At 41.2% G+C, this 20,666-nt stretch overlaps 1 protein-coding gene across 3 annotated transcripts in view; it reads left to right on the top strand.

Moving 5' to 3' along the window:
* Positions 1 to 20,666, top strand: part of garem (GRB2 associated, regulator of MAPK1) — a 119,832-nt gene that overhangs the window by 25,955 nt on the left and 73,211 nt on the right. Inside the window, exons 1-2 of one of the 3 annotated variants that reach the window (XM_069921633.1) lie at positions 13,058 to 13,145; positions 14,192 to 14,346. In XM_069921633.1, coding sequence (XP_069777734.1) covers positions 14,196 to 14,346 — 151 coding nt within the window. In that variant the 5' untranslated portion in view covers positions 13,058 to 13,145; positions 14,192 to 14,195. Of the gene's footprint in view, positions 1 to 13,004; positions 13,146 to 14,191; positions 14,347 to 20,666 lie in introns of those variants that run through there. The other 2 variants (XM_069921632.1, XM_069921634.1) reach the window with 2 other exon arrangements.

Genomic DNA, 20,666 nt, shown 5'->3' on the forward strand with positions numbered 1-20,666 from the left:
CATCATTACTTTTGTCCGTAGGTATACCCTCTACCTGTCCCAAATATGGGAGTCCAAATAACATCTCATACGGGGATATTCTGATGTCTTATCGTGGGGCTGTCCGAATTCTGAGAAGAGCTATGGGTAGGCACTTGGTCCAGAGTAATTTAGTCTCCTCTCTTAGTTTCGTAATTTGCATCTTTAAAGTCACATTTGTTCGCTCCACCCTTCCTGAACTATGTAGATGCCACGGTGTATGCAGCTTCCATTCTATCTCTAATGCTTCACAGATTAGACAGTGGATCTTAGAAGCAAAGTGAATTTCCCCCATCTGAATCAATGGACTCGGCTATTCCATACTGGGGTACAATTCGTTCCAGAATTATCTTCGCCACTACTTGTGCAGTGGCACTAGCGGTGTGGAACACCTTGACTCATCTCGTGAAGCAGATTCCTGCTGTTCCTCTATGCCCCACTCCACCTTTCTTTCTCTTCTCCCAATTTGGCATATAAAAATTGGACTTTCTGTGCATATTTATCGATCCACAATCGGCAATATCCGATTAATCCGAGGAACTTCCTTATCTCCTTCTGATTTTTAGGCATAGGCAGACCGGTGATGCCAGTAATTCGTTCAGGTCCGATTCTCTTTCTTCCCTGGCTAATCAACTGTCCCAGATACTTTACTACTTGTTCCACAAATTGTAACTTGTTCTTTGAAACTCTTAATCCTTTTTCTCCTAAGAAGTTTAGTAACTTAATGGTAGACTCACAAACTTCACCTTTTTCAGTTCCCGATATTAACAAGTCGTCTACATATTGTATTAACTGTGTCCCTGGGGTGTCTGAGTGTTCTTCCAATACCTGCTCTAAGACTTTTACGAATAGGTTGGGAGATTCTATAAACCCTTGGGGGAGGACTGTCCATCGATACTGCTGTTTTCTTCCCGAGTGAGGGTCTTCCCACTCGAAGGTAACCAAGACCCGACTATTCTCATCCAAGGGGCAACTCCAAAAGGCATCTTTCAAATCTACAACACCGAACCACTCGTGTTCCAGGGAAATTTGGAATGTTATAAGGGTTTGGGACCACTGGGTGTCGGGTCTGGACAATATTGTTTAATTCTCATAGATCCTGGACTAAGCGGAAAGTCCCATCTGCTTTCCGTACAGGGAGGACTGGGGTGTTATAGGGGGACATGCAGCTTTCTAGCATACCATCTCGCAGCAAGTTTTCAATGACTGGCTGAAGGACCCTTTGTTCATCCACAGAAATAGGATACTGTTTCACCTGGACTGGTTCCTTTAGGGTTATTTTGAGTGGGGTTATCTGCAATCCTCCCCTGTTCCCCTCTCAAGCCCAGAGACTGTACTCAGTGTCCCGGATATCCTCTTCCTTCAACGGGTACAGCTGCACCATTATGTGTCCTCCCACTGGAGCGGTTCTGACTCCCAGTCTAATCTGCAGGTCTCGTCCCATCAAATTCACACCAGCTTGGGGAACCAGAATCAGATCCTCGACCACCTCCCTCTCCTGAAACTTCACACATACCCCCTTGATCAGAGGGGTCTCCATGACTCTTCCCCCCCTACTCCTGATATTCTAATATTTTCTTTCCCCACTGACATGTCTTGTGGGGGTTGAATCACACTGGATCTCTCCGCTCCTGAGTCTACCATAAATACTACTTCTTGGGGTCCTAATTTTAGGTTTACCAGGGGTTCCTGTTGATATCCGATTGACCCCAAAGTGGGGAAACCCTGATACCCCTATTCCTCATCTTCCATCAGAGCATAGGATTGAGTCTCTTTCCTCCATTTTGGGCATTCTCATCTTAGATGCCCTTCATCACAATAGTAACATCTCAGGGGTCCCGTCCTCCAGACTCCCCCTCTTTCTTGCCCTCTTCTGCTTCCTCTTGTCGTACCTCTTCCCCCCCCCCCCCTTCCCACTTTCTCTCTACAACTTGCATCATCATTCTCACCTTTCCCTTCTGTTTCTCATCGTCCGTCCGGACATACACCTTCTGGGCCTCTTTCAACAACTGATCCAGAGACTTCTCATTCCAATCCTCCATCTTTTCTAATTTCTTTTAATTTTGTCATAAAGTTTGCTCGAAGGAGTTGCTGTCCTGCCTCTGAGTCTGGATTCACACCAGAATATTGCTGCATGTTTTTCCGTAACCTTTGCAGGAAGGCTGCGGGTGCTTCCTCCTTTACTTGATGATTTTCAAAGGCTCGCTCGAAATTTTGACTCTTTGGCACCAATTCTCTTATCCCTTTTATTATCAAATCTCTCAAATCCCACATGTTCCTCCTCCCCTCTTCCTGTTGCTTGTCCCAGTTTGGCTGAACGATGGAAAATTTAGCCTCTACCGCAGCTCCCTGTTGGTCTCCAGGGGATGCTCTCTTTCCCAAATCCTCATTCCTGCCTGCCGATTCATTTGCCTTTCTTCCGCAGTGAATAAGGTCCCCAATATCGACGGCGTTTCACTCCAGGTGTAAATGTTAGGTCCCAGGAATTGATTGAATTGTTCAGCCAAGCCTAAAGGGTCCTCCAAGAGACTTTTCATCTCCTTCTTGAAATTTCTTACTTCCTTACTGGTGAGTGGAACGTTGACAAATCCCAACACCCCTTCTCCTATTGGAACCTCCCTCAGAGGGAACATTTGCAAGTTGGCTTGGGCTTTTTGTTCCTTTCTTTTCAATGGAAATGATTTTATATCATTATGTAATATCTCCACCTCACCCTTTTTTATTTCCCAAGTTTTTCCTGTCTGTCCTGCCTCTTCCAGCACAGACCTCTACCCCTCCATCGGACTCTCTCACTTGTTGGTGATCATCAGGAAGGACATCGCCATTATCCTGGTGATTCTCCCTCCCCTCTGACTGTCATACAGCAGAGGCAGGTACTTCAAAGGATCCCAAGGGGGTGTAACTACCTCTTCGTTTCTTGTGGTGACCTTAAACAACTCGGTCATCCGGATCCAACATGCTACATAATCTGACTCTTCCTGATCAAAAGGGGTTCTTGTATTCACAAGCACATTTAATTTCTGACATATCCAATCTTCATCTGACCCCAGTTGTGGCCACCAAACTGAGGAGCCCAGAATCGGAGTCTGAAGCCATTTGTAATAACAAAACTTTATCATAGTTTCCTTAGTTTTCCCCTGGGTCCTTCCCCTACCCCAGTTTCCTAACATCCGCCCCAACGGACTATCCGGCTGAATGTCAGCCCTGGGACCCCCATTCTGGGGTCCCTTCTTCTCTCGGGACTCATCAGTCCTGGTACACTGATTACTCATTTTCTTCCCTGTCAGATCACACACTCCTAACAGACTATCCCGGTCGCCCGAGTAATACTTAATGGTCAATTTTCTTACCCGGGTCGCGTGCACGAGAGTCCCCCGACCGAACCACTCCTCCTACCGGAGTTCCCTTTCATTCTGTTCTCCAGAGTCTCCTGTCAGGATATCACTTGCTCAAACTGCTGACGGCAAGCAAGGAAATCGGAGACCTCTGAAATCAGTGGGGTGCACCTTCTCGTTCTTCGATAGCCAGTAGCCAAGCGTTGGGAGTTGCGATCCTGGACGAGCCCCCAAGCTTGTGAAATATAAAGTGTTCACAATCACTACTCTGGAGACAAAGTCTTGGAGAAAAGGTTCAGCTTTATTTCGGATCTGCAGAGCCAGGTATCCCTTCATCCCAAGACACACTGGAGGTCCAGAATCATCACTCTTTTGTACAGTTCCGCGCTCAACATCACCATACCTTCAGTTAGTCTCTTCCAATTGGAATTTCAATACCTTACAACCTTCCCCTTTTACCTTCCATCCCTGCAGATACCTTACAGCAGAGGAGGTTTACTAGGTTGATCCCTGGGATGAAGGGGTTGACTTATGATGAAAGATTAAATCGTCTAGGATTGTATTCGCTCGAGTTCAGAAGAATGAGAGGAGATCTTATAGAAACAAATAGGATTATGAAGGGTATGGATAGGATAGATGTAGGAAAGTTTTTTGAGCTGGCCAGGGAAACTAAAACGAGAGGACACAGTCTCAAGATTCGGAGGAGTAGATTTAGGACAGAGATGAGGAAAAATAGTTTTTCCCAGAGAGTAATGAATGTTTGGAATTCTCTAACCAGGGAAGTGGTTGAGGCTGCCTCATTAAACATATTTAAAATTCGGCTAGATAAATTTTTACATGATGAAGGAATTAGAGGATATGGGGAGAAGGCAGGTAGGTGGAGTTAGGTCATAAATTAGATCAGCCATGATCGTATTGAATGGCGGAGCAGGCTCGATGGGCCATTTTTGGCCTACTCCTGTTTCTACTTCCTATGTTCCTATGTTTTCAGTCCCTCTCTCATCATACATCGCATGTTATGTTAATTAGGCTGTCCCATCCTTAGGGGCATCTAAATTAATGTCTTTATTAAGCAAGAACAATGGTGACTATGGGGCATCCCTAGGTCACTGTACCAGTCTGAACCAGATTCCTTCATCCTTGAGGCTTCTGATAAGAAAGGGGCCCACTAGCTAGTGTTGCCTATTCTCAAGCTCTAATCTACATATTTCGCATTCCATCACCATTCACAGAATGGTGCTAGTTTAATCATCTTCAACCATTTTTCACACCACCCAGCACCTTCTATGTTCTCGCTGCTGCCATCAGGAAAGAGGTATAGGTGCCACAAGACTAGCACCACCAGGATCAGGAACAGATGTTACTGTTACAAGCCCAGAGGATTCCAAAACCCAGCAGCAATAGAAATTCACCAAGATAAATGGTTACTTAAACAAAAGTTGCTTTTAATTATCTTTAAACATGAAAACAGGATCAAACTCTTACTTATTACTATTAACTTACTTAACCTAACTTAATGTCCTTCTAATTCTAAGCGCACGTGTATGTAATGTATGTGTAAGTTTAGAAAAGTTCTTTGATTCACAGTCCAATCTCACTTCTCATTCCTCCAAGTTCACTGGTTACAGACAGTTCTTATACTGTGCACAGAATTTCACATTTATGCTTGAAAGATAAATGATTACTGCTCAGGAAGGATTTTGTCGGTTTTCAGAGAGAGATTTGTTGTTCGCTGGACACAAACTGATTTCTTCTAATCAGCCACTTCAGTATCTTGTGGAAGAAACTTTTCCCATCAGGGTTTTTCCAGATGATAACCTCTTTCTTTCAGGTCACCAAACCTAATCTTCTGAGTTGTTTCATCTGTTGCTTTTCAAAACAACAATCCATTAGTGAAGTCCCATGGGCGCTCTTCAAAGTTTTTGCAAAGGCCCTGAGAGCTGGATCTGGCTAGCTTGAGCAAAGCTCCAGTATTTTAAATGAGGTCTGTTTATATATGACCAACACTAAACCCTGCCACAATTTATCTCCTTTAAAGCATATCTTTTTACAATACTGCATAATATGTCACGCTACCCCTCTACTATCAGAATTGTCATCGATAAACTCAAAGACTCATACTTGTGCACTTTATTGGTTTTCTTTGTTCTCTCTATATTGCAGTTAGTTTACATTTGTCATCAGTTTAATTTTTATTTACATGTTCCCACTGTGTACAGTTTACTTTTGCTCTACCAGTTAAGGTTAATTCTGTCACACCCGCAAGAAAAAGGAATCTCACGGTTTTATATATCATGTATGTATTCTAACTATAAATCTGAAATCTCCTCTGGTTATGGACTAAGGGAAAGGGTAGAATGATTGTAGAGTAGGTTGATATATGTTGCACAACATTGGTTGGTGTAGTGGTTAGCGAAACGCCTTTACAGCACCAGCGATCGGGACTGGGTTTTGAATCCCCCTCTGTCTGTAAGGAGTTTGTAAATTCTCCATGGGTTTTCCCCAGGGTTTCCAGTTTCCTCCCACTGTTCAAAACGTACTGGGGTGTAGGTAAATTTGGTTCACAGATTCATGGGCCGAAATGGCCTGTTCCCTTTTTGTATGCCTAAATTTTTTTTTTAATTAAAAGAAATTGTGTGGTTCAGTTCTATGTTGTAGGAGCTCTTTCAGTTTGAATTCCTTGAGACGAGGATTCATCAACCATCCCTCTGCCACAGTTCTTTGTCTCTAGTTTTGTATTTTGATAAAATTCTTGTTGATGCCTTGAGTCATTCAGTAAGTTACAAGCATTACATAAATACAATGTCTTTTTTTTATGTTGCAGAAATAGGTGCATAATCTAATGATAACTTGTAGAAGAGTTATCTGATTAATATTTAGATGTATTTACTGAATCATATGATTCTAATCAAGGTTTTGGTAAAATTTACAATTTCATATCCGACCCTGAAGGTTGGCTTGCTTCTGACTGGCACCAATTTTTATTGGTGTTTTCATCTCTTTAATTACTTCAATTTATCTGATGCCTAATATTCAGTTAAGAGATGGGCATCCAGCTTTGGTCGAGAAAGTGCAACCAATGTGCCAACTAATTTGTGTTCCGTATCACTCCTAGCATATCTCCTCATTTAGTACTTGCCCTAACTGGATTAAATTGCTTTATTTTCATTCTCACCCCAGATGCCAAACATTGGATACTTCAGTGTTTTAACTGCTTGAATTAATTTTAATCTGTGTGGCACACTAACCTGAAGAAACCAGATGCATTTTGCTACATTCATTACATGGTACTGTGACCATTTTGTGAATCAACTTAGCCCTTTTCATATTGGCTAACCGCTAAATTGGCACTTTAAGAACTGTTTCAAATATCGGTAGAGCCGTTTACACTGAACCACTAGTTCTCTGCACCCTTTCACACTCACCAACCAGCATCGCAGAACAAAGGGGAGCCTATCCTCCAGCGGTGATGTCCTGCATACCCCCTGTCCTGTTCACACTGGGCGAACCGGTATGTTGATTCAAAACCAATCAGCAATGGTACGACCTCCCTCGGTGGTTCTTCCCTGGGGCAGTTTGACCCCTGTGTGCCAGTTCACGAGTGTTCACACTGGCATGTTAACCTGTAAAATATTACAGTTTCACCTCTTACCTCAGATACTGTTTGTGATATTGGCGGGTTTTTGTTGTGCCTGCATGGGTTTTCTCATGATGCCCTGGTTTCTTTCCATGTCGGAAAGATCTGCTGATACATTAATTGAATACTGTAAATTGTGGATAGATAGCAACAGAATCAAAAAGGGAATTGATGAGTATATGACAGAATAATTTGGTGGCTTTGGCGAAATAATAAAAGTGGGGAAGGCACTGATGAGTTTCTTCTGCCAGCATGGGTCTGACTGCTCATTGGTCTTTAGTTTTTGCATTGTAATTTTATTCAGGCCTAACGGTTTGCAGACAATGAAAAGTGAGAATTCTTCAGTGTTGTCAAAGCCATTTGTGACTGAAAATATCAAGAACGATATTGGGCGGCACGGTTAGTGCTGTGCTATTAAAAGGCCAGCAACCCGGATTCTGTAAGGAGTTTGTGCATTCCCACTGTGTCTGTGCGGATTTTCTACAGATGCCCTAGTTTCCTCCCACCATTCAAAATGTACAGGGGATGTAGGTTAATTGGTGTATTGGGTGAGAGGCAAGACTCGTGGGACAGAAGGGCCTATTACTGTGCTATATATTTAAATTTAAATCTGTTTCTTGTCTTCCAGTTAGTAGCCTTGAAGCTATTTGTTTTGTGTTTTAAACTTTTGGTCAAAATAGTAGATTTCTGAAGCCTGGATTTGGACACACCTTGGATTATTTGCATAATTTGTCTGTTGTCATGCATTAATACAGTAGTTGATCAAGTCATGCTCACATGGAAGAAGTTTCTGTCATGAAGAACATTGGGTTAATGTCTCCTTGTATCTTCTCGGAAGGTTTAATATTGAGTTTAAAAGGGAACATTTTGAGCGTGAGCTCGTGTTCTGATATTAGATGATGCATATTTTGATGCTGATTAAATTATTTTGAAGTTGATTGAATTATTCTAAATGAAATTAATTTTGTAATGGTGTTTTGTTACTTTGGGAAATGTTTTTTTCTGAGAGTTTATATTTAATTAAAAAAAATAGTTTTTTTTAAAAAAAAGCATAAAATTGAATTGGTTTTGACTGTTAAATACATTAGATATATGGTACTCTAAATGTTTTGCAACAGACCTTTTATTCAATAATATCAATTCAGTTTCAAAACCAAAGAACACTACAGTGTAGAAACAGGCCCTTTAGCTCTTTTAGTCTGTGAATTTTTCTGAGACTCACTGATCTGCAGCCAGACTGTATCTCTCCATACCCTTCCATCCCTGTCCCTGTCCAAAATTTTCTAATGTCAAAATTGAGCCTGCATTTACCATTTCAGCTGGCAGCTCATTCCACGCTCTCACCACTCTGTGTGAAGAAGTTCCCTCTAATGTTTCCTTTAAATTTTTCCCCCTTTCACCCTAAACCCATGTGTACTAGTTTTTATTTTATCTTGCCTCAGTAGAAAAAAACACAGCTATCAGGCTGTTTAACCTCCCCTTGTTACACTAATCATTGGACCATTCTGACACCACAGAAAGGCACATCTTCACTATTGCAATGCCACCTTTTTTCTTGCACTCTTGTAACAATTAATGTTTATTGTCTAATATTTTGTGTTTATTATCTTTCATTAAATGTATACCATACAGTTTGGTTTTTATTTGAAGTACTGTTTAGCTGCAGCAAGTAAGAATTTAAATACCATACATGCGTAAATTATATATGACAATAAACTCATTATCATTATTAAATACAATTTCCTAACAAATGCAAGGGTATTAATTTTCATTTGTAAATACCTTTAAGATGCTCAACATATCCTAAATATTTCTTAGTTACTATATTATTTATACAGTGCAGGCAATGTTATGATGGAGGGAGATATGGTTTAAACATGTTAACTTTTTCTTTGAGATGTGGAAAATGTCTTTATTTTTACAATAGACCTTAAATGGCATGAGCTTTTGAATATCTTGTAACATTTTATTAATTTTCACATTGCAAGAGGTGGAAAATTCAATAGTCTTCCAAATGGCTGAATTTTGTACATTATGAACTGTATAAACAATTGGTTTAATTTTATGAAGTAGCCACACCTTGATTTACAAAAAGGATGTAATCCTGGACAGTGCTTCTGAAAATAGAAATGCTTTGTGATTGCATTATGGATGTTTCATACTGTGTGCCCCAAATCATGGGGGGTGGATTTCAATTCATTATAGATAATAAGTTTATTAATCAAAAACAAATCCCTAAAAAGTCTATTGCATAACACCTGAAATTTGTATAAATACAAACCAATATTTTTCATATTAAGTTTAAGGAACAGGAATAAACCATTAAGCAAGTTGAGCTTTCAGCTGTATGGTTGATATGAATAGTAACCTTGTTTGCCACCCTCAATCCATGTTTCTGCAAACTTGCCAAATATTTTAAAAAAATCTTTAAACTGAGGAGTCAGAAGTCTCAATAGAACTTTTTAGAGATGGGTTCTCGATATTTTTTTACTGTTCTGTTGGTCAAGTAGCTTATAGCCTCTTTTCCTCTGGCATCCCAGTTAATTGGCTATGCAGTGTCCTGGGATAGGAAGCTTTTGTACTGTTTTCACTGGGCCACCCTTAACTGAGTCATTAATTGCTTTTCCACTGAACACAACTCATCCCTGGGGATCAGAGTGTTCTACCTTCAACTGGAAATGGGTGACTTTCTGCTGTCCCTTTTCCATTAGTTTTATCAGCACACTGGCGTCAGCAAATGCTGGGGGTATGAGAAGGGGCAGAGGTGGTTAATTGCCAACGTGAAATGATGTAATTTGACACTAACATTTGGACTGTTCCTTTTCCACTGGACCCTGTCCCAATAAATTCCAAGTTGATTCCTGGGATAGGGTGCCAGTGGAAAAGGGGCTCTTGACTTCACTACTGAATAATTTACCTCTTGATGCTGCTTCTAGAATTCCCTGTGAAGAATTAGTTTTATCTATTCTGTTAATTCCAGATCTTAATTGGATCACCCCTCAAATTTCTAAACTCAAAAAGATGTAGCAGTTGTGCACAGTGCTAAGTAGTATATTTAGAAATTGTTAAAATAGTGGGCTTATTACTCCTTTAAAGATGTATTATGCTCTGAAACGTATCTTCATTTGGTGCTTCCTGAATGCTTCCAGTGGGCACAATGGAAATTATTAAACATAGAAACATAGAAGATAGGAGCAGGAGTAGGTCATTCGACCCTTCGAGCCTGCTCCGCCATTCAACGTGATCATGGCTGATATTAAAGTTCAGTACCCCGTCCCCGCCTTCTCTCCGTAACCTTTAATACCCTTATACTGAAGAAATAGATCTAATTCCCTCTTAAATATATTTAATGAACCTGCCTCTACTGCCCTCTGTGGCAATGAATTCCACAGATTCACCACCCTCTGGGTCAAGAAATTCCTCCTCATCTCGGTCCTAAATGGTTTGCCTATTATCCTCAAACCATGGCCCCGGGTTCTGGATTTTCCCATCCTTGGAAACATCCCATCTGCATCCATTCTGTCCAGTCCTGCCAGAATTTTATATGTCTCTATGAGATCCCCTCTCAATCTTCTAAACTCCAGCGAGTACAATCCAAATTTGCGCAATCTTTCCTCATAAGTCATTCCTGCCATTCCAGGTATCAGCCTGGTGAATCGCCTCTACACTCCCTCCATTGCAAGAACATCCTTCCTTAGATAAGGTGACCAAAACTGCACACAATACTCCAGGTGGGGTCTCACCAAGGCCCTGTACAGCTGCAGTAAGGTATCCTTGTTCCTATACTCAAACCCTCTTGATATGAAGGCCAACATACCATTTGCCTTTTTAACCGCCTGCTGTACCTGCATGCTCGCCTTCAGAGACTGGTGCACAAGTACCCCTAGGTCTCTCTGCACTTTCCCATCTCTTAATCTATTGCCATTCAAATAGTAATCTCCCCTCCGATTTGTATTACCAAAGTGGATAACCTCACATTTATCCACATTGTAGTGCATTTGCCATGTATCTGCCCAGTCCCTCAATTTATCCAAATCACACTGGAGCTTCCTGACCCCCTCTTCCATGCACACAACCCCTCCTAGCTTAGTGTCATCTGCAAATTTGGAGATATTACATCCAATCCCCTCATCCAGATCATTAATGTAAATTGTGAACAGCTGGGGTCCCAGTACAGATCCCTGTGGCACCCCACTGGTCACCGCCTGTCACTCAGAAAATGAGCCATTTATCCCAACTCTCTGTCTTCTACCTGCCAGCCAGTTCTCAATCCACATCAATACTTTGCCCCCAATCCCATGAGCCTTGATTTTGTAAGCCAGTCGTTTATGCGGGACCTTATCGAAGGCCTTTTGGAAGTTATAAGATAATAATCAAATAATTGATTGTCATGTAATAAAAAAGAAAATGTGATTTTATACAAAATTTCCTTTTGTCTATCATAAGGCAATCAAAGATTTGCTATCAGCATAAATTGCCCAGCACCCCTGACAGCCAGAGAAAGGGAAGCAAAAGAGAGTCGATTTTCCCCCCCCACCCATGAATTTATTTGACTTCGCCTCTCGTGCTCTTGCAGCCTCTGCATCCACACAGCTTTCAGTTCAAACCATCAGCAGAGCTCCAGATCCAATCCTCCGACACTATAAGAAAACCTCCAGCAACCTCTACTCTCTCTTATCTCTTCTGATACCTGAATGTCATGTATTAACACATGACACACTGAAATTCACCTATTGTCACAATCGCTCCACAGCAGATGCAATATCACTGGCTCTCCACTCAGCTCTGGATCACCTTGAAAACTGCAACTCATACATGCAGTTGCTCTTCATAGACTATGGCTCAGCCTTCACTGCCATTGTTCCCTCAGTGCTGGTCAAGAAGCTACAAACTCTGGGCTTTTGCAACTGGATTCTTGAGTTTCTCATCGGAAGTCCACAGTAAATATGAATTGGAAACAAAGTCTCCTCACTGATCATCAACACAGGCTCACCCCAAGGATGCCTGTTTAGCCCACTGCTCTATTCATTATACACCCATGACTGTGTGGCCAGGCACAATTCCAATGCCATCTACATATTTGCCAATGACACCTCAGTTGTCACCAGAATCACAACGGCATTGAGGAAGCAAACAGAAGGGAGATATCAGCTCGAGTGGGGTCATGCCAACAACCTTATACCCAACATTAGCAAAACCAAGGAGATGATTGTGGACTTCAGGAGGGAGACAGCAGAATATGACCCAGCTCTTATCGAGGGTTCAGTAGTGGAGAGGGTCAAGAACCTCAAATTCCTGGGTGTCAACATCTCCGAGGATCTTTCCTGGAGCTTCCATGTTGATGCAATCATATAACCATATAACCATTTAGGGAGCGGAAACAGGCCATGTCGGCCTTTCGAGTCCGCACCGGTTCACTAGAACAACTCCATGAAGAAGGCTTGCCAGTAGCTATACTTTGTGAGGTGTTTGAGGAGATTCGATATGTCACTGAAGACTCAATCTTTTTCAGGTGCATTCTGGCTGGTTGTTTTACTGTCTGGTATGGAGGTGCCAACTCTCAGGACAAGGAAAAGCTCCACTTGGCCTGTGACATCATAGGCTCCAGACCACTCCATTGAGGACATCTACATGAGGCAGTGTCTTAAAAAAGCAGCTTCTGTCCTCCCAAAATCTACACCACCCAGGCCATGCCCTCTGCACTCTGCTACCTTGGGAAAAAGGTACAGGAATGTAAAGATGAGCCCTCAGTGGCTCAAGGAAAGCTTCTTCCCCACTGCCATCCGATTCCTGAATAATCAATGAACCAAAGACACTGCCTTATTTTTTTCAGTGCATTTTAAAAAATTTATTGTTACAAGGTGGTGTATATGTTTGCACCATGATGCAGCCGCAAAACACTGAATTTCGTGACTTATTCATGACAATGAATTCTGATTCTGTATGTACTTTGACAATAAATTTGAAATCTTCAGCCAATCTTGAGCCTATCTGCTGCCTTTCATTTTTTGCAGGGGAAACAGTGGAAGGGATTCGGGAAAACGATTTGGTGTTGCTTCATTCCTGTCGACAATGGACTACAATTACTGCTCATAGTTTGGAAGAGGGTCACTATGTGATTGGGCCAAAAATAGAGATTCCTGTTCATTATGGAGGTAAGTCTTGAATAAACAGGCTTAACCATTCAAGTAGCTAATTCAGTTAGTGACATTTGTTAACTGTTATTTTTCCTCATGAATACATTGGGAATATTTTGACAAAGAGAACTGGTATCTTTTGTAGAGATTATTGTTAGACTATTGAGTGGGCTGTCAGGACATAGCCCAAGTAGTTTATAATCTACCTGTACATAGCTAGTTCCAAAAGAACAACAGTTGTGATCATTTTTAAAGGAACAGATTGGGATTGGATTTGGGGTGTTTTTCATTTCACTCCCTTTTTTAAAATATTTTATTTAATATCCCATACATGCAGTGACAACAATAATTTTAATAAAGAAATTTTTTAAAAAATCATGGATTATGTGATGGTTTTCTCCACCCCCTCAAAAAAAATACAAATTGAAAAAAGTAAAAATTTTTTATGGGTGAAAAAAAAAAAGATGAAAAGAGAAAGTAAAAAGGATTTTTGGATTGCAGAGAGAGATGTCGTGCAGTACAATTCATCATATCTTACATAAACATACAGAGGAGAATTCTGCATGGCTAGAGGGACAGTAAGGGCATCGCTGCAAATTTAATCCTATCATTTGAGTGTATGGGCACCAAATTTGTAAAAATGGAGAATATCCTTTCCAAAGAAATTTCCTATTTGTTTATTTAATTCTTGAAAAAAAAATTGGGGTATTAATGTCAGTAATGACTGAAAAGGATATTGTATCCTTGGAAGTATGTTCGTCAATGTACAATTCACCCTTTTAACAAAGTTATAGGTAAGTGTATCCATTTTTAAAATCTTTCTCAATCTTTTTAAGTAGATATAAATAATTAAATTTATATAAATTGCTATACTACGTATTCCTAAATATTTAGTACCTTCTTTTGGCCATTTAAACTGTGTATCCCTCAGGCACTGAATATACCGTATATTTTGGTATACAAGTCAAGTTATGAAACCCTAAAAAAAATTCTCAAAAAAGGGAAGGGGGGTTGACTTTTAGGCTGGATATACTTTTGAGACTTTAAATTCACCTAAAAACCAGATTGATGTCAATTCGGCGTACAAGTCAATGCTGGAAGCACCTCCCTACCACTGGCGTTGCCATAATTGCTCGTACCTGGTGGACAGAGTTTCCTTCTCCTGCCAGGAGCACAGTGTTGGTGCTCCAGCTCCATGGGCTGTTGCTGCTGCTGTCTGGTAGGCCAAGGTTTATTTTACAGCTTTGTTACTTGCGATTGGGGTGTTTTAATACATTTTGGGATGTTCCTGCGAGGCCCAGGCAGCCCGAAAAATGGGGGTTAACTTGTACGCTGAAATATACAGTAATTACCTGCTGTCAAAGACATGATTTCATTTTTATCCGAACTAATTTTGTATCCCAAAACATTTCCATATTCTTCCAATTGAGCATACAATCTTCGTAAAGATGACTCAGGGTTAGCCAAATATATTAAAACATATTTCACTCCCTTTTGAAGTGAATACTCTTGAGTTTTGTCACATGAAGAGATAACCAGGCACTGCAAGGAAAAGACTCGAGGATTGCGAGAAGCTACCTTTAAAAATTCCAATATCTCTACCATCTCTTGTGAATCTCTAGCCTATGAAAATTAAAAATGGAGGAAATCCTGGAGGCTGTGTACCAAAAACACACAGTGGCTCTGTAAATGCCACCTTGTCTGTCTCAGCAGGCATCTCCTGCACCATTTGGAAGCAGGCATTTTGTCCAGGCCTATTCATGTAGGTCTTTACATACAAGTACCATTTTCTTAATACTTGGCATCCCATGCTGTTTCAGGTGCTCATCTAAGTGCGTCTTAAAATTTGTGAGCTTTAAAGTAGTAAGATTGTTTCTTTTGCCCTGTACCATCTGATCTCTCTCTGTAACTGTACTTCTGTACTGACTTGATGTACTATGCATGGGATGTTTACTGGTTTGCTCATAGAGCATAGAAGCAGACCCTTTGGTTCAACTCATCTATGTCTAGCTTATTTGCATTCTTTTGGTCCACATCACACTAAACCTTTCCTAAACACAAACCTGTTCCAATGTCTTGTAAAAATATAAATATATCTGCCTTCTCACAGCTCATTTCATATACCCATTTCCTGTTTGGTGGAAACATTCGCTCCTGAGGTAACCTTTAAATCTTTCCCTTCTCACCTCAAACATGCACTTCATATTTTTAGATTCCCTGATCCTGGAAAAAGGCAGTGACTAACATATTTATGGGCCCTATTAATGTTATAAATCTCCAAGGTCATCCCTCAGCCTTCTTTTCTCCAGAGAAAAGAGTCCTTGCTTAATCAATCTTTCCTTAGAACTGAAGCACTACTGGCAACTTGATTGTGAATTTTTTCTTAGCTTCTCCAGCTTAATCACATTCTGCTCTTATCTGACCAGTTTCAATCTTTACCTCACCCGTAGGTAGTCCATTTCAAGTTTCAGCTGCATTTTGGATTTTTAAAAAAATCTTTCTCGAATCCTCTCTAAATAACATTACCCTGATCAAATCTCCACCCTCTGGTTATAGGCACCGCTGCGAAGGGAAAAGTCTCTTGTTATCTACCTTGTGTAGTATGCTCCTTGTAATTTTGTATGCCTCACTCAGATCATAACTTATCCACTCCAATTAAAACAAACCAGGCCTATTCTCTCTTTCCTCAAAGCTGAAATTCAACATCCCAGGCAAAATTTTGGTAGAGCTCCAAATGGCAGAACACTGTCATTTCTTTGCCCATCTTTCCAACTGATAATATTATTTTCCAGCAAAGGGGTATTGTACTCATTTTCCACAATACCACCATTTACGAATGATCCTATCTTCAAATCCAGATCGTCAATATTATGTAATAACATACATAAAAAGTGAGGAGTCCCAATGTGAAAAACCTGTAAAACACAACTATTTACAGGCTTCCAATCATAACAATTATAATTGACCATCCTCTTCAGCCTCCTATGGCCCACTGAGTTTTGGATCCAGTTTGCCACATTGCCCTGGATTCTGTGGACAGTTAAATTCCATTTGTCGTTGTTTCTTTTGAACCATTCTCCATGTGGGGCTTTGTCAGTGGTGTCAGTAAATTTCACAGAAGCTACATTAATTTTGATACACTTTAAAAAATGCATATTATTCATAATTCATACATATTGTGACAGATTGTTATATTTTGTATTGTATATAGATAAGTTTTATAGGAGATAAATTATGGCAGGTTTTTTAGTGTAGGTCACATACAAACACTTCAAAGCCGATTTCACTTAAAATGCCAGAGCTCTGCTCAAGCTAGACAGTCCAAGCTCTGAGTACCTTTGCACAAACTTTGAAGAGTACCTAAAAGGACTTAACAAGTAGGTATTAATTGGACATGCTGTGGAGTAATGGATTATTGTTTTGGAAAGCAACAGATAAACAAACTCAGAAGATTAAGTCTGGAGCCGCAGTCTGTCTGAGAGCAGTTCTGAGAGGGTCATGTGGTTTTCTCTGAGTGAGAGAGAGAGAGAGAATTCAATTTTAGAGTTCAGCAGCAGCAACTGGGACTGGAACATGAAAAGCTTGTGGAAAAATCCCATTTTGAAGACTGGGACAGCTGTCTTGCTGATGTGTCAAACAATATCCTGTCATGATACTTGCAGAGTGCCAGTTGTTGTCTATTGCAATGTCAGGATACATCCATAAAAGTAAGAGGGAAGAACTCTGGGAGTCATTTACATTCACTCCATGAATTCCCCTAGCACCAGGTGAAATGGAAACAAGGAAATTACCTGCTTACCACTGACTATCGTCTCTTAACTTGTGAACCTATCATCCATGTTTAAGAACTTCAGAAGGAACCATTAAAAGTAATAATGGTTTAGAATGCTTTCTTACTTGACCATTTCAATGTCCATCACAAAGAGTTGCTAGATCACAACACATAATCAAGCTGGCAAATTTCTGACTGATACAGTTTACAGACTGGGTCCTCCAGGCAGATTCTACAGCAGGCTGCAAGCAAACCAACAGATGGGATTATAATTTTTAACCTCTAACTTGTCATTGCACCTATATATAATGACATTGACAGATGGTCCCACTGCACGCACAGTCTTAGAATACTTAGAATAACCTCCATTTTATTGTGAATCATTGCATTCATGCTAAATTGTTTGATTCAACAGATCCAGCAGGTTAGAGGTGTTGGGGACCATCAGCAACAGAAAAAGATACTTCACAAGTTATAACTAAATGGCCCAATATATCCCTCACTTTAGTATTACATTTTAGCCAGGGAGCAAATCTCATTCAATTAGTATAGGGGTTATCTGGGGAGCAGGAGCAGGCATACCTAAAGATGAAGTGCCAACTAGATTAAACAAAAACATGATGAGTTTGATGAAGTTGAAGACAAAATTTACATGTTAACCAATCAATCTTACAATCAAAGTTCTGCTGTCCTGCTGCATAAAGTCCTGAGCAATCAAAAATAAATAGACTTTATCTTCAATGACAAGGGTGAAAGATTTGCAGCTATGTTCAGCCAGAGATACTAAGTGGATAAACCATTCCTTCACCCCTCCTGCAAGATCCCTACTATTTGCACAAGCCAATGTTTAGTCAATTCTATTAACGTGGTAAGATATCAGAAAATTTGCCTCTAGCCAAGTTTTTTTGGTCGAATTGCAACAATAGAATTTGACAGTAGAAAATGAAGAAGGCATGATATGTTCCCAAAAAAACTGATACTGATAAGTAGCAAGGAACATTCGTATTCGACAAAGGCCATGCAAAGGTAACCAAGAATGTATAGCAACTGCTATTTAGTGGAATTGCTGTTGCTGAGTCGTTCTTCTATCAATGTTCTGAGAGATTATCCCCTTCGATCAAATGCTCCTCAGAAGCAGCTATGAAAATGTTGGTGCTGCAAAAATAGGTTAAAGGTTGGGTTATCCTGCAATGAATGACATAGAGCACATTGTTCTGCTAAATTGTACTTTATGGAAACAGAAGACTAGAAAATCTTGGAGACTGCAAGAGGAGGTGCGGGCTCCAAGAGTTTAGAAAATCTTAAATGGTGTATCTCTTGAGGCCATCTTGTGGGAGTGCATGTGTCCATGGCCAAGATGAACTGAGTGATAAATGATTGATAGCCAGTGATCCAGCCTTCAGCTCAATTTGGCCTAACAAATTGTAACAATCTGTATGAATTTGCAGATTGACTTTGCGTTGTCTTTCGTAGTGTTATGGGGTATATTAGAATGGTTATGGGTAAAATATATCTTTAAAAGAGATAGATTGTGGGGGGTTATTGTAGGTTGCACTTCACAGAGTAACACTTCACAAAAGACCTCTCATTTAAAATGCAAGAGCTTTGCTGAAGCTAGACATTGAGGCTCTAGTTAACTTTACAGAAGCAATGTGTATGGGCAATAAAGCCCAGCCTCAGAGAGCTCTTTTGAAAATTGGGTTTGGAGTTTTGGGAGAGGTCAATTTGGATTTTACAAGCAGAGAGAGGAAAAAGCAAACAGGTGATTTCTCTTTTGAAGAGAGAGAGAGAAGTGAATTCTATAGTAGCGGTTGAGGCTGGAAGATGGCAAGCTGGTAGGCTTGTTGAAAACCCCACTTTGAACACTGGTTGTGAGTTCTGAGTTCAGCCTGTTCAAAACACTTGTAATCCTTGCAGGAGGAAATGGCTAGCTAGAGTGTTTCTCCTGAAATAAGGGTAACAAGAGGAACTCTGGTGGCCTGGAAGAAGAGGTTATCATTTGGGAAACACATTATGGGCAAGTTTTTTTCGATAAGACACTGAAGTGACTGATTGCAGGAAATCACTTTGTGTGTATCCATAGAGCAATAAATTTCTCTCTGAAATCAAAAAAAGAACCTTCCTGTGTGGTAACCATTTATTTTTAAGCACCATAGTCTGGTGAAGATTCATAAATGTTAAATTCTGTACACAGGATGAGAATTGCCTGATACCAGTGAACTTGGAGTAGTGAAAAGTGAATGTTTAGATAGTGAAACAGAGCACTTTCCTGAACATATACACGTGCGCTTAGAATTAGAAGGGAGTTAAGTTAATAGTAGTAAGTTAAAGTTTGATCCTGTTATTATGTTAAACAAGTTGCTTTTAATTTTCTTTTTAGTTGTCTTGCTTCTAAATTTTGGAGTCCTTCGGGTTTGTTACAATAGAATAACTCGGTAATGAAATATAATTACAAGCAAACAACAAATTGCTAGAGGCATTTACTAGGTCAGAGCATTCATGGGTAGAAATAATCAGTCTTGGTAACATTTTTAAATCTGAATTAAACAACTTTGAATGAAAGGGACAAATCAAAGTGTAAAATTTATTTCTCAGTTACTGAACATCAGTAACATTTTTAATACGTTGCAGTAATTAATCTTTTGTAGGAAAGGTATTTTCTGATTTTTCATGCCCTTGATTAGAATAAATAGCTTTTGAAGAATCTGTTAGGGCTTTTCTGTAAGCTGGTAATGCTTTGTGCAGAAATGTTCATGTGGATGAATGGTACAGTGTTTTATTTCACGTATACAGTGTATATACAGTTTTGCATGCGCGACATGAGGATGTACATGGGGATGATTCGACCTGGATCTGGGAACAGTGTGGATTAAACTCCACTGTAAACAATGCAGACTGTTTGGACTGTTTATACATGTAGTATATTATATAGAGCAGTCCGAGCAGAAGGTAGCCCCGATCCGGGCAAAAGCGAGGGGGAGGCGGCGGCCCCGGCCTCGGTAGAGTGAGGCAGGCGGAGGCTTCGGTCCAGGCAGAAGCGAGGGGGAGGCGGTGGCCCCGGCCTCGGCAGAGCGAACCAGGCAGAGGCCCCGGTCCGGGCAGAAAGAAGAAGGAGGTGGCGGCCCCAGTCTGGGCACAGAGAAGGCAGCGGTGGCCCCGGGCCCGGTCCGGGCAGAGGGTAGGCGGCGGCGGCCCCGGCCCCAGTCCGAGCAGAAGGTAGGCGGCGGCGGCCCCAGTCTGGGCACAGAGAAGGCAGCGGTGGCCCCGGGCCCGGTCTGGGCAGAGGGTAGGCGGCGGCGGCCCCGGCCCCAGTCCGAGCAGAAGGTAGGCGGCGGCGGCCCGATCCAGGCAAAAGCGAGAGGGAGGCGGCGGCCCCGGCCTCGGCAGAGTGAAGCAGGTGGAGGCCCCGAGATGCAGGCGGAGGCCAACAGGTTGGATTGCGACCAGGTATGGTCTGACCTAGGAGTGGAGCCAGGCCCCTCCAGCCCGGGTAAGAAACCTGCATAGGAGAAGGCCACTCCAATATAAAACCTACAACCCAAGGACCTCGCTGCCATGTCCCAGCTTGCTTGGCCACGGCACACGAACCATGGGTATAAAAGGTGGTGCCAGTACTGCGCACACTGCACTCCACCTAAAAGCTCCTTTGCGCAGGCCCGAGGACACGACCACGTCCTCCCCCTCAAAAGATGCTCACAAACTCAAGCTAGCATGCTGAAACATCAGAAACCATGCTAGACAAGGCTGACAGCCGCCGACCTGAACGT

Source organism: Narcine bancroftii, chromosome 2, assembly GCF_036971445.1.
Source record: "Narcine bancroftii isolate sNarBan1 chromosome 2, sNarBan1.hap1, whole genome shotgun sequence".
NCBI classification, from domain to species: Eukaryota; Metazoa; Chordata; class Chondrichthyes; order Torpediniformes; family Narcinidae; genus Narcine; species Narcine bancroftii.